General features: G+C 47.5%; 1 protein-coding gene across 2 annotated transcripts in view; it reads left to right on the top strand.

Moving 5' to 3' along the window:
* Positions 1-14,959, top strand: part of LOC144173451 (uncharacterized) — a 115,320-nt gene that overhangs the window by 74,805 nt on the left and 25,556 nt on the right. For both annotated transcript variants that reach the window (XM_077701872.1, XM_077701873.1), the window contains exon 4: positions 14,476-14,517. In XM_077701872.1, the coding sequence (XP_077557998.1) occupies positions 14,476-14,517 (42 nt within the window). The remainder of the gene's footprint in view (positions 1-14,475; positions 14,518-14,959) is intronic.

Below are 14,959 nucleotides of genomic sequence, written 5' to 3'. Positions count from 1 at the left end.
AGTGGCTCTTCAATTCACACCTACTCGGCGAGGTGAAATTTCAGGTGGCAACGGCGGCGGCGGCTTTCGATCATTTTTACGCCCATTCACGCTTCTGTGTGTTATCCGCAATCATGTGATAACAGCGCTACTGTCGTTGTCCCCCTCTAGCGCAACTTGTGAAAGAGGCATCGGTGGTGGAGAAGGGAATAGCAGTTGGAATAAAGCGGTCGGCGGTGGCGAGCGTAGCCGCAGAGCGCTGCCGAGTAAAGCGGCTTCCCCTGAATGTTAACTGGAGGTGTTAGACATATACTGCATCGCAGTAATACCGTGGCATTACTCTTTCCAGCAATCTATCTTGGCCTCAGCCCATTAACATTGTCTGCCCAAAATTTATAAGAAAATTAGTTTACTTAAGGCGACCTTTCTCCCAATCCCCAAAATGCACTGAATTACTAATATATAAAACGCTGGTTCGTCCCGTGCTTGGCTACGCGTGTCCCGTATGGAACTCTCACAAGCAGGGCGACATCTATAAAATCGAGAGGTATATATGAGATTTATTTGTAATTGTTATGACCGCTACTTTTCATCTTCCTTTGCCCTATCCTTCCTCGAACTTCCGACACTACGCACGCGCCGACTGAATCATTCGACGAAATTTGTACACTGTTATTTAAAGCGAAGCTTTCGTGTCCTGACTGTTGCCGTCGTACGCCAATACGTACTGCAGGAAAGCCAACTTTCTCGGGCGAGGATGATCAATGATCGTGGGTGAAATAAAAGAAAAAAAAACGGCCGTATATCTGCTCCTTTCGTTGCAAATGTCGACAAAAGCCGATAGTCTTTATCGACCTTTGCCAAGTAAATGCCTTCCTTCGCTTTCTTGCTCACCTCTCATGTTGTTCCTCTTGCGTCGCGCTCCTCTCAAGGTAAAGACGCCATAGGTTTGCTAAGATCATTTTAAATTTACCGCGTTCCACTGCTCCAGGCCAGGTGTTTCGATGCGAACGCTGCCGTACGGCGGAGACGCGCGTGAATCGAGGCGCCCTACTTCAGCGTTTATAGAACCACGTTGCCCTACTCGACGTGCGTTCCAAGCAGAACGTGGAACCTATGTAGTGGAACCTTTCGTAACTGCTGCCGGTCGATTTCTTAAAATGGCGCCAGAAGCTATGGTGGCGCGGGCGACAGCAGGCAACGGCGGAGTGAAGTTTTTTTCTGCAGTTAATGAAGTATTTAATTTCACAAAAATCAAGCATGTATGATTTGTTATAAAGGAACACTGCAAACATCACTTCTGTATTAATTTGTTGTCTTATATTTGTTGTCTTATGTTGTCTGCAGGGGGCGGCAGAAAGTTAGATGGGCAGATGAGATCAAGAAGTTTGCGGGGATAAATTGGTCACGGTTGGCACAGGACCGAGGTAATTGGAGAATAATGGGAGAGGCCTTTGCCCTGCAGTGGGCGTAGATAGGCTGGTGATGATGATGATGATGATGATTTGCGTAATGTCTTGTTCTTCTTCAACAACGTTGACAGGTATGAACATTACACCGGACTTAGACGTGTAGATTACGCTGTGACTATATAAGGCTATTGCGCAGGCCTTGTATTATTTTGGCCGGGTAGCTGAATCGAGTCACAGACAGACAGAGAGACAGACAAACAGACCAAAATTTCTGGGTTATCGTCTTTTATCGTCTAAAGATTATCGTCTTTAAAACGCTTCCCGTTACCCGACTTGAGCGTGGGTCCCTGGCGTCTTGAAGCCATCGTCTATCCAACTGCTCCCTTTCGACCTTTTTTTTATTACTTGGGAGGATAGGCTCAGATGTTGCAGAACGAGCAACACAAGCAAACAAAAGAATACACTGAAGTTATGAGAAGCGCATATACATCAAAATTCAGGCAAACACACACAAGCGTTCAAAAGAGGGAACCAGTCAGGTGGTTGGTCAAGCGAACTATACAGATTATGTACAAATGCCACAGTTTATCGGAAATATGACATAGTTGATCTTAGTGGCTCAGCATGCCTATCACATAAGTGGCATCGCCACAGACTGTACAAACCAATCAACACAAACATGTCATAAGGCGGTTCACCAGGATAGTCGAATGGCAAAAATCGGATAGAGATAGGCGTAATATCCATGTCTTTTCGTAGCGTTCACTGTAAAATGTCCCAGAAAAAGACAGCATCTGTGCAGTTGTAGTCTACAAAGCCGTGATCAGTTGTCTCTGGTCGAGAACAGAGCCGACAGTCTGTCGACCAAGCTATAAACAGACCGCGGTCTTTCATCCAAGTTTTAACAGGGAGCGTGCCAGTGTGTAATATAAAGAAACATGTTTTAACACCTGGTGAAACACACATTTTACGCACTCTATTGAGGACATCCTGGTACGGACACTGCAGGTACGGAACACGATAAAAGGGTGTGGGAAAAAGCCCAGAAACGAGGGCATCAGAAATAGACTCACGCAAAGCAGTAAATATGTACTCAAGGCTAAACCGAGCCTGTATGAAGCGAAACGTGTCAACCACTTCTTTGAGGAAATCTCGCGGGCTTCGGGCTACGTCCACAGACAGCGAATACTCAAAAATATCAGGGAGAAAATGTGTGAGACGTATTTGCAGTACAGCTTTCAAAAAAGGATGTTGAACATATCGAAAGTAGAATAAACGAGAAAGATGCTGCCAAACGAAAAGGTGAGCAAGCCCAAGTCCCCCGCGCACAAGTGGAATAAAAAGGTTATCACGATGCAGTTGCTCACTGCTCGAACACCAAATAAAGGTTGCAAAAATCCGGTGATAAGCTTGTATCTGGAGTGGTGAGCAATGTAACACCTGTAGGACATAAAGAATTCGGGTCACAATAAACGTGTTGCACGGCCGAGCACGGGAAAAGATGGACAGCTGCCGTCCCCGCCAGTCGTTAACTTGGCGCTGTAGCTTCACCGCCTGCTCCGACCAATGCGAGTCAGTATTGCGAAACTGCGAGAGGGGTACTCCTAAGTAAGTTAGGTCCCTATTCCTATTGATTCCGGTGAAACAATCTGGTGTGGTTTGTCATTCTCCCAACCAAAATCCGCAGCTTTTCTCGAAATTCAGGGCCGCACCTGAAACCTCACAAAATTCTTGTGTAATGGCAAGAGCATTCTCCACTCTAGCCTTGTCAGTACAAAATAAAGCGACATCATCGGCGTATGCTAACATTTTCACTTCGAAGGACGCTGCGTAAACCCTCTAACATTATTGTCCTCTATTATGCGCATGCATAATGGTTACAGGTGTAAGCAAAACAGGAATGGTGATAATGGGCACCCTTGACGAACGGATGAAAGAAGGTGAATTGGTTGGGTTAGTCGATTGTTGACTATCACTTTTGTCGAGCCATAGGTCGAAGCGAACGCCAAGCAACAGGTACCGATTCGCGCCGTACAACCCAGCCCAAACGCAAAAAATAAATGTGTTGCGTACCTCCAGAGTAGGGCATACCCGCAGTGCGGGATTTGCCAACTAAAAACCCGTCACGAGAAAGTTTCACGTTCAACCATCGTCGTCATTAGACAGAAAAGTGCAAGATTTTTCATTCAGCGCATCGCATGTCAGATGATAAATACATCATATTTTTCTCGCCGTCTAATACAGGAATCAATCACCATCTTTACAACCAGCCTTACCATTGTCGTACCAACACATTCAACTTTAGTTTCTTTTCCTTAACTGCGTTGTGCTGCTGACCCCAGGGACGGCGTTCGATTCACGGCCGCGGCGGCCGGTTTTCTGATGGAGGCGAAAAGCGAAAACGCCCATGTGTTCGAGATTTCGGCGCACGTTAAAGTTCCCCAGGTGGCCAAAATTAATCCGGAGCCCTCGACTACGGCGCGCCTCATAGCCTGAGTAGCGTGGGCGCGTAAAACCTCTATAATCAAGCTTGCCTTTCACTGCTGAACACTGGAACATTTTTTGGTGCTATACGTTCCTTTCAGCTGGAAATATGTACTCGCGCTTCCTTATTTGCTTCATTGTGGTTTTTGATGTACTGCTCTTTTGGTCTATTTAATTGTTCTGTAATTTTCTGCTTAATACTCACTCCTGTCGTAGTACCAAGTGGGGGTGGCAGCATGTACAAATAAATAAATAAGTAAATAAAAACCGCACAAAACTTCTGTTCTGGTAACGCAGATATTTTTCACAGCTCGCTCTTTCTGTTCAATTCAGACATCTGCAGAAATACCACTTGCTGAGTCACTCACTCTTTTTCTCCTACATAGAACTAAATAGCATATTTCGCCGTTCCGTCTCACGAAATTCAACTTGCAGCTCCACTGCTCTTACGCTGCTTTCTTCATATTTTGTCATGCTATCTGCAAAGTATGCTGCCAAGGGAATTTTTTTTCGTTCATGTCAAGGCTTGCTGTTCTAACTTTACAAATCTGCCTGCATTATGTACGTGTTCTTTTAAATCTCTGGGATGTAATTACAGTCGAAGCTCGTCGATTCGAAGTCACATAATTTTAACCAACGGATAATTTCAACTGGCCCATTGGCCTCGGCAGAGAGACGTGTATTTGAAAGGGAGAAACCTCCCGCTAATTCGAACTTCAAACACCTGCCACTGTTAATTCGCACATTACTTCTCGTCCACGAAGACTACTTTTCCCGATATTTCAAATCCGAAGGGCAAAGTTTAATCCTCCACTAGCCTCGGCAGCTTCCCAAGCCCGTAACCGCGTGCTTGCTCCGCGTACACTTCATGCTTCTCATTCAGTGTACGCGCATGTTTCGCCTCCGCGCATGCACGCTGAGGTGAAGGAGAGAAAAACAGCTTTATTATTTGCAGTACGTTTAGGAAGTCAGTGTGGCCGCAGGCGTTAGCCTTGCGGTGACTATAGCGTGCCCTGTCCACAAGGGAGAGTTGGGTCCCAAGGTCAGAGCTAACCAGCGCCCCCTCCCACTGCTCGTCGGAGGAAATCAGAGGGAAAGGGTCATTAGGGCCCCCGAACATGGAGTGCGGTACAGTGGAACGTGTGCCACAGGCAGAAAAATTGAGAGAAGGCTAAAGGGAGGGGTGGATGTGGTGCAGTACCGCTAGGCAAGGGAGAGTGCGAGTCTTGAGGAGTCCGCAGGTGCATTCCTGCGCGTAGGTGAGCTCAGAATTGCGAGGGGTATAGTTGCAGCTGACAATGCGGTAATGACTGACAATGTTGTGGTAAGTTGTCAGTCTGCCCCTGCAGATCTGGCCCCATGGTAGGGAACGAGGCTGCGGCCCGCTCGGATTGTAAGTCCTCGAGCGATGAGGTGGCTGCCTCATTTCCCTAGAGGCCGGCATGAGCCGGGGTCCGAATTAGTTCTCCGGGGTGGTTGGGGAATTTCCTGCCAGGATATTGAGGGCGATTGGCGAAATAGCGCCACAACCGAAATTCCGAACGGCCGTTTTAGAATCTGATATTATAGTCGCGGGGGTCGGCCTGTGTGACAGCGCTAGCGCTATTGCCGCTTCCTCCGCCACTGCGGGATGAGGGGTGTTCACCATGAGGGAGTTGATGGGAGGAGTGTCGGGCCTGTTGATCACGGCTATCGCATATGCGTCATCGTGGCGGTATTCATTAGTGTTCACGCAGTGGATATCTGGGTGGATTGAAGACGCCTCTCCAGTGCTTGTTCCGTGTGTTCTTTGGCCACGTTATATTTTGGATGCATATTGCGGGGTAGGGACCGAACTACGAGTTGAGCATGGGTGGTATGTGGAATGGGGAATATGCGGTTTAATCCTGTGGGGATATTAAGGCCACGTCTGCCAAGAATGTGTAATCTTGTAGGAATAGTCGCTGACGGGGTGTTTGAGCAGAAAGGTGCGTTTTTACTGGTTTTCCTGCCGTGTTGTGCACCCCTAGATGTTGGAATCTGGAATGGATGTGTGCAGGGGCAGTTGCAGCGCCGCTTTGTAAGCTTTTTAAATGAGGCAGTTGATTTTTTCAAGTTCAGTAGCGCTGACGTGGAGGTACGGAAGAGAGTACGTGATCCGGCTCACGACGAAGGCTTGGATCAAGCGTATCCTCTCCTTTTCTCGTAAGCCCTGACACAGGGTAGCTATACGTTTTATCAGACCCATAGTCTGGGTTCGATAGCTTGTTAAACTGCACGAGGAATTGTGTATATGCCTTATTTTGTTTAATGAGCAGTAAGAGTATCTTGAGGGTGTGTGCATCTCGGATCTGCCCTGTTTTGTGCAATCCGGGTTGCCCCACGCTGTGTGAGGTGCCTGAAAGTCTCCTGCAATGACGAGTGCGTGGTGTCCGATTTCATTTCTGATAAGAGAGAAAAGGAGATTGAAATTGTGTCCGTGTGCCTTAGGATTGCTGTAAAAATTCAGAATATAAATTCGAGTGCCAGTTCGTTTAGTGGGGTATAAGGGGACTAGATCATGTGGGATGTCTACACTGTCGAATTGGATTCTTTCGGCGGGGACATTACGCTGAATTAGGATCACCGTCTTGGTATCATTAGAACTTTGAAATGCTTTATACCCAGTGAGCTTAACCATCATGTCGGTTTCGTGAAGGCTATAACTTCCGGCGATGTATCCTGCGATTGGGTGTGCATCTGCAATATTTCGCGTTTCTGGCTGTAGCCCCTGCAATTCTACGGCCAGATGCAAATGACCTCAACGTAGTTGCTCGACCGGCTATTCATAGTGCGGATTCATAGCGGGGGCAAACGTCTTGGGATTGCTTATATTGCGGACAATGTCTTGATTAAAAGAGCACATTTCCGAGCGCACAGCCTCAATGTTTGCCTGTAGGGCGGTTAGGCTAGCCAGAAGCATTTGATGTAAATTGGTGTATTCGGTTTTTTGCTCCAGCAGTGCTTTCTGGCAATTCATTTCCATACAGGCAAATTGCTGGTCGACCGGTTCTTCCAGGCTAGAGGGTGGCGTGCGGGGGTCGTCGGATGTGGCTTTACGCTTCGGCGGGGGAGGGTTAGTGGACGAGGGCTCGACAGCGATCTGGAACCTCAGGGATTTATTTTCCTGGCGGAGAGTCGCATTTTCTTGGCGAATGGCAATTTCCACTCGAAAGGTGGAAATTTCTTGAATAATCTCGGGAGAAGGAACAAAAGGTGGTGAGGTGGGTTTTGACGAGTTGCGTGAGAGGGCGCTCGAGTATCTCACCTTGTACTCGTTTTTCTGGGGCGGCAGTTTCCGAGGCTTGTGTTCGGCTCGGGACTTCGCTGGTTTCCCTTCATCACGAAAAATCATCCCTCGATCTTTGGAGCCCGAGTTTGGCGCTCGGAGTGGTCGGTGCTGGTTGCGTCGTGAAGTCTAGGTAAATCGGCGGGCCCGTCGTCCAGAGTCTTGGGCAGTTTTCTTTCATCTGAAACAACCTGAGCGTACGAGGGGGTCACTGTCGGGCAGGAAGCGTCGGGGGCAGTCCGCGGAGCCCGTAACGCGAGGACCCTCGCACACTACGCAACGGGGGCTACAGGGGTGGTTTTCAGCGGGATTCATCCCGCCACAGCTAAAGCACCGAGGGGGGGGGTCCTGATGTTCGATTCGGGCATACACCTTGGAGATGCCCCACTTGCCAGCAGACCGCACATGCCTTCGTCTTCTGACAAAAAGGTTTGCCCCGGTACGTCGCTGCCCTGTATCGCACCGAGAAAGTGACTTATTGGCTATCGGACAAAATTTGCACCTTGTTGGAGGTGTTGAGGCGTTTATCGTCAAGAATTGGTAATCTCGGGTTATAACTGAAAATACTCTCCAACACTTGTTCCGGGCTGTCGTCCTCCGGAACACCGAAAACGACTCCTGTGGTAGTATTAGCTGGCGCGGACACATGAGAAGCTATTTCGTATCGTTCACCTTGAAGCACAGGAAACTTGATTTAGGCGTATTGGGCCACACGGTATTTCGGTGTGCTTATAAGATAATTCGCGGCGTTGTGTATCCTAATCTGATCTTCACGGTTCGGCGCCACCCACGCTTGGGCCTGTATTTCGTCGGCTAGGGACGATTGCGTTACCGACGAGAGTGCGAGTCCTTCTCGGGGGTGCGCAGGACGATTTTGACATCAGTATCTAGGATAGGCGAAGCTGGTGGCGGGCGATGCGGGGAACGCTTCTCTTGATTGGGTGTTCGCACTGCGCTCGAGGTGCTCATCGGTCCAGTCAACGCACGTACTTGGTCGCGCAAGGCGTGTTATCGGTGACCAACTGTAGCCCAGCGGGGCTGCTATGGCTTCCCGGGGTCGACATTCACTACTTATACGGCGTTTTCTATGCTGATTTATTCCGCTGAGCGGCGATGCGCCGAAGCTTGCGCGGCCGCTTACAGGTGTTGCGCCGGCAGCGACGGCCACTTCCCTAGGCCTGTCAGGCCTAACAAAACAAGTAGCGTGGTAGATTCCTGAATAATGGTAACGTACCGTTGCGGTGGGCCACGGCAAGGATGTTGGTGTCCTCGGAAGCCGTGTGACTTGCCGGTTCATTTGTTGCACAAACTGGCAACGTGATTGGCTGTCAAACGGCAAGACAGGTGTCCAAAAGAGGAGCCGACGAGGAATGCCTTCGCATCAAGCGGCCACCTAGCGTGATCCGCTGAGGAGAAGCATGGAACGATTTGCGCTGCGTGCGATGGTCGGTTCGGGCCCACTGTATTCGCCCAATGTTGGAGGGCAGCTGCTTTCATGCCCGTGCATGCTCTTTGTAGAGTTGGGGTTGCATATTGCCGGCGTTGCTACTTGCACTGTGGATCGTAATCAAGAAGTGCGCGCCTGCTTCTTCGGCTTCGCATCTCGAACTGACGACAGTTCCATACTTTCGCAGTACATAATTTTTGAAAGTGCACACCTCAGGACGTGCGCTAGCGAAAAGCGAAAACTCCCGTGTGGTCGAGACTTAGGCGCACGTTAAAGATCCCCAGGTGTTCAAAATTATTCTGAAGCCCTCCATTACGCCGCGTCTCATCGCATGAGTAGCGCCGGCGCGTTAAACCTTATAATCAATCAATCAATAAACGACGTGCAATACTGTCTACTTTATCGTGTATGCGTTTCTAATACTGGTAGCGTGCGCTGTACGCCAATCAAAGGGAATCCCGCTACTCCGGGCTCCGGCTATTTCGAACAGATTTTATATCCCCTCGGAGTTCCAATTAACGAGGTTCAACGTTTATCACGTTCTGTTTTATTATGTCTATTTTCTTGTGGTCATTGTAGGTAGTATATTGTTACGTGGCGCAGGACATGAACCACGAGATGCGGATGATGTATTTTACACTATGTAGATGGCGGCTATCGCCGAGCTCGCACCGGCTGCGCGTCGTCAGGCAGTTCCTCGTCGACGTCGATGGTGCGACATCGGGAATTGTCGACTTGTTCGTAACAATATTATTCAATGTTTCGGAGTGGTTTTGATGTATACTCTGCTTATATGCAGTGTCCATGTTTCTTTGCTCCTTATTTTTTCAGATTGTCAATATACGCTTTAAAAGTTCTGTTTTACTCTTTTTTCTCTTATCCTTTCCACTTTTACTCTGTCGCGTCTTGTCTCCGTTAATCTTACAATCTTTCAGGGGCGAAGCACCTTGAGGCCACGGCTTGTCCGGCGTCCGGCGTCCGTGCTCACAGCACAGAACCGTGCAAATCGAAACATCTGTGAACAAAATGTTCACAAAAGGTTAACAAGAGAAAAATAAAGGTTCACAAAAGGTTAGAGAGAGAGAGAGAGAGATCCTGGAGAGCCGTGCTGCGCATGCGCGAGGAGCAGTGGACTGGATTGGATTGAATTTGGATTGGATTTAAATTAACTTTACCCGATTGTATTAAATTTAATTGTATTGGATTGAATTAATTTTTTTTAGAAGCAGTAAGCCCTTTTACGGGTGATTTACGGTAAGAACGATTCCCAGTGCTTCGCCCTCACATCATGATTCACTTCGTGGAGATGCGTGAATTTTTTTACCTTGTATTTCTCTGTGCGCCAGTACTAAGGCCGCGCGTATGTTGCTGGTCCTACTAAATAAACATGATTGATTAATTGATTGATTGATTGACTGATTGATTGATTGATTGATTGACTGATTGATTGATTAATTGATTGATTGATTGATTGGTTGATTGATTGATTGATTGATTGATTGATTGATTGATTGATTGATTGATTGATTGATTGATTGATTGATTGATTGATTGATTGATTGATTATTGTTGGTGCTGTTTATTATGTGCATGTACTGTTGCCCTATTTGGACATTACAAAGGTGGGGTACAAAATCTGGCACAAAGACCGCCATGTTTAACTTAAAGCGTATAACAGGCCACTACGCATTACTACACCCTACAGCTTACATATTACACGTCAAATTGCAATATACATCACACCATCCCAATTTCTTATTATAAAAAGCAACCGACAGTAAAAAAGAAAAAAAAGAGTTCATTAGGCAGTGCTGAGAGAAATATTTACGACATTGGCATGAAAATGTTGTGAAGTTTAGGTATGACATATCGCCTCTGGTAATTCATTTCAGTGTTTTATGGTTGCAAAAACGAGTATACATATATAGTCACATGTCCGCATCCGTGATTAATTCGTAGGCAAGAGACTTGTCGTAGAATTGGGTACGGCGATGCATCAATGTTAAGTACATTTTAGGAAAGCAAAAAGGAACTTTAGACAGGTTATGTGGGTGAAGAAGAGACGGGGGGCGTAAACTTATTTCTCGTAACATTGGTGTTAGACAATCACTGTGGGGCTACTTTGAAAAATGAATCTAGCCGCCGTCTTCGCCCCCGCTCACTTCCCCAAATTGCTCACTTCTGATAAGTTTCAAATATAATGCTTTCCAATTCAAATTCCCGCCTCAGTAGTGTTAAGTACACTTCGAACTTTACGAGTAACGTACTTTCAGCGGTAGAGCGAGCGCTACGGATATTTTGGTTGCACATGAGGTCTTCAGGTATCGTTGCTCCTGAGTATACACATTGTAGCTGTACTGTAGCTGGTACACTTAAATCTGAAATATAGTGTTTCGAATATTCTTTTTATAACACGTGAAAAAAAGTATTTTATTTATTTGCTTGCACTTTTAAATTTTGGCACTATTTCTCTATAGACGCCAGTGCGTCTCGTATTTCGTATGAACGGGGCGAGGAAATCAAATCATTGTTTCCCATCTCTTTCATTTTGTCCACTTGTCCCCTTCACTGCGTCGTTGGCATCTCCTGATCTCATAATAACCGTCTGAATTTTAAATGCGGAGCATTTCTTAGGCTCGCCTTGTCCTGCGTCGTTGATGGCGGCCCCGTCCACACGCTCACTGCGCATGCGCAACTCTCCTCCTTACACCCACAGCTCCGCGATACTACACTATAAAAAAAAGAAATAGTTAGCGGCGCCCGGTTTCGATCCCACGCCTCTCTGGCCGCAACGGGAGGTACGCGGTGCTCTTCCAACTACGCTACAAACCCGGGACAGGAGCAAGTGCTACGAACGCGCGTTATGTCCTTGACTCATTCAAACTACGTCAAGAAGCTACTGCTACAACGAAGGCACGCGAGGCTGAATGTCAACGGAAACGACGAACTGAAAACTTTAGAGGGGGATGCTGAATTTCCAGTGGGAAAACTATGGCGGGAAGCGCCACGCGCCTTGCAGCTCAACCAGCCCCGTCCGCAGCGCCTCTGATGCTGATTGTGGCAGGATGCCCCTAGGGATTGGCCAACCAAAGAATCCATCACGAGATAGGTTCGCGTTCAACCACCGTCGTCGTCTTTCCGTAGGGGAACCGCCGAAGAAGAATAAGAACGAGAAGACAAAGCTGCGAAGAGGAGGGCGTGTACATTGCTCTCAGCCCGTGCACCAATGTCAACAACCTTTACCTCACCAAAGCTGACGGAGACTACCGATTCTACCACAGAGACAACATCGACAAGAACATGATGGTCGAGTTTCGGCGCCTCGAGAACCACCGCCTACTCACCGTAACACAACAGCACTTGCGTGCCTTTGCCACCGGTGTGGACCCGGACGCGGAATTCCCTCTGGCGCTAGTAAAAACCAGATCACTCAACATAACGGCAACACAATGGAACCACACGGAACCGCCACGATGCTTCGCATCCTCATCAGGGTTCCCCATGGGAAGATGGTGTAATTTTTTTAGTAAGCAAGCTCCGAAACACAAAAATTACGGCCATCTTCCCGCGGGGGAACCCTGGTGTGATGCGACGCATCGGGGGGTTCAACGAAGTAGTCAAAGCAAGGTTACGTCAGTGCGAGAGCGAGCGCTTGACTGAACCGCCGTGGCGCGATACCCGCTTTATATTCACAGCGATTGAAGGAGAGGAGACAACGGAGGAGAGTCGCGCATGCGCGCACTTGCGAGCACCGGAACAGTTGTTAACGCAGAGAAGCGCGCGCCAAACAAGCACGCCAGCTGTGGTATGTAATGAGCCGGAGTGAGAGTGTTGGACACAGCTGCGGGAGAGAAGAACGGAGGAGGGATGCGGACGAACGCCGCGACGACGACGCAGGAGGGACAAGCCCGAGAACTAGAGATGCGTCGCATCTAAAAAAACTTTCATAAAGGGAGCCTGCAACACTCCTTGAGCAGTGCCAGTAAACCTGCGCGACGTTTAGCTTACACTGCCAGGAATAACTGAGCCAAGTATAACACGTGCACGTGAAGCGGTAAGTGCGAAGACTTGGAAAAACCAATCGCGCTCTCTTCAGTTCTCCTCATTATGCACCCCTGGCACAGCGTAAACGACGTCATTGAGGACATGGCTGTCCGGTCGGCTGTCGCTGGTCAACTTCGCGGCTAATTTCTCGCATTTCCTGTGACGATCCGCCGTCGTCGGCGCTGTGCACGAACCTGTTCTATGCTTGAACCTGTAGGCACAGTTTTGCCGTTTCTTTTGTGTTTTGAGTGCGCGCGGAGTTTGTGTGATGAGCTCAATACCTCCCTTTAAACCAGAATCCTCGACAACAAACGTTTATTGCTTCAAAAACGCCCTACCAGCCCGAGTGCGCGCTTGCAAGCAGGCACTCATGCCTGCTTTTTTGTGGCGCCCGACCTGAAATTGACCCCTCCATGTTGCGGAGAAAAGGCGAAAGCTCCCCGGCCTTTGATGTATCGAAGGTGGCGGAAGATAACGCCGCGAGCCGCACCCCTCTCCGGGAGAGAGCCGCAGCTTTCGTCGCGTTGTCCGCGGTCCAATGGAGATGGAACGCTTATGCGTGATTTCTCATCGCGCGTACTTTCGGTGACATTGAACGGATTTTCATAATTCTTGCGGGAGGATATTGCTGAGACAATAGAGTTTACCCCGAAATACATCCCTAGTAGTCGATGGTAAGTGCTGCAGGGCCCCTTTAAATACGCAAGAAAAGGAGCTATGGAAGAGAATAACTAACTTGTGTTTATGGGCAGTCAATCGCCATAGTGACCTGTTGGGAAGTGCGTTGTGCTACTCAAGCTTTTTTTTTTTTTTTGAAAACGTGGGCTTATTCCCACCGATGGCCTCGTTTTGCAGTCGATGTGAATACTCAAACGCCCCTGTGTCTAGAATTAGGCGCAAGTAAAGTTATTTATCAGAATGGCGTACAATATACCGGAGATCTCCACAACGGCGCGCCGCACAGTCCAGGTGCAGATTCTTGGCGTAAAGACACCCAATTTGTTTTTAATTATAATAACCTTCCTTGGCCTACCTAAACACGAAAATGTCTGTCTGTCTGCCTCATGATACAGCTGGCCGGAACGTTCGATCAAGAAGTATATATGGCCAAAACCTTCACAAACCGGTAAAACTGGCGGCTTCCTTCGTTCATGCCGACTTTGTTCTGCAAGTAAACAACATTCCCCATATTTATGGGCAAGCATAAATACATAATTGACTGTAGCTGAAATCTTCTAACAACTAACTTACAATTGGTTTTTGTGTTAGCATACAAAATTAGGTTAAAAATAGTTTTGAAAAAACATGAGGTAAAGTAAGCACAAACAAAAGGATGTTCCCTCGAACTTTTTGAATAGTAATGGGAATAACATATCCCCAGAAAATCGAGCACTAGATATGTGAGCAAGAAGAAATTTATTCAAATTGAGCAACCGCAATTTCTGTTATTCACGGGGACAAGGAGGGGGTCGGAGCAACGTGAGGGGTTTCATGCGAGAAAAGAAAGAAGATTACGTAACCGTGCTGCGTATGAGTGGCTTGTTTCAGTTACATCTTAAGCGAAGCAAGCAAAGAACCAGCCATTTTTGTTATTTGTGAACCATAAAAACTTTAATCTCCTTCCTCACACTCTTGGCATTGTTGTACACGTGTATTGCCCTTTCACAGTCTACAATATTATCTTAAGAAGATATATTTGGTCGACAAGTCACACGACTGAAGCGGGAAACTTTGAAGCTAGTATATCTTAATGCTCAATTTCCTGAGTAACTCAAATAATGTCCCATTTTTTCTCCTTCCAGTCAGTTCTCGAGCCACAAATTCAGCCTGAAGTCTTAGCACCGGTGAGTAAATTTCGTGTCCCTAATTCAGGCGCAAAGTGAAGGTATCTCGCACGGCACTCCCTATTTTTTCAAAAAACGAAAAGCTACGATTGGTACTGCCTTTGTGTATCCATATTTTTGTGCGTTTTATTCGCTTTTATTAGCCATTTATGGCAAGTGCCTTATTTCTAATAGTTTAAAAACCGGTGCACAGTGCTCCAACTTGTGTGAACACAGACTTAATAGATTCCTGTAAAAGATGGCGCAAGCATGTTTGTGCGCGTGGCATCAGTAGTTCATTGTTCGGACGCTGACAAGTTGAAAGTTCATTCTAGTAATCCCTAAAGCCCGCACAAAATCTCGATAAAAAGTTCTAGAAAAATTTCTCGTAGATGTAATTTCACTTGAAGGCACACTCGTTCTGTTGCAGAATGTTACACATACACCATCTACGTGCCGCAGT

This window comes from Haemaphysalis longicornis, unplaced genomic scaffold (assembly GCF_048455015.1).
Source record: "Haemaphysalis longicornis isolate Haplotype H1 unplaced genomic scaffold, Haemaphysalis longicornis Haplotype H1 scaffold_3, whole genome shotgun sequence".
Lineage (NCBI taxonomy): Eukaryota > Metazoa > Arthropoda > Arachnida > Ixodida > Ixodidae > Haemaphysalis > Haemaphysalis longicornis.
The sequence above is the reverse complement of the archived record's forward strand: the minus strand, read 5'-3'. Positions and strand labels throughout refer to the sequence as shown.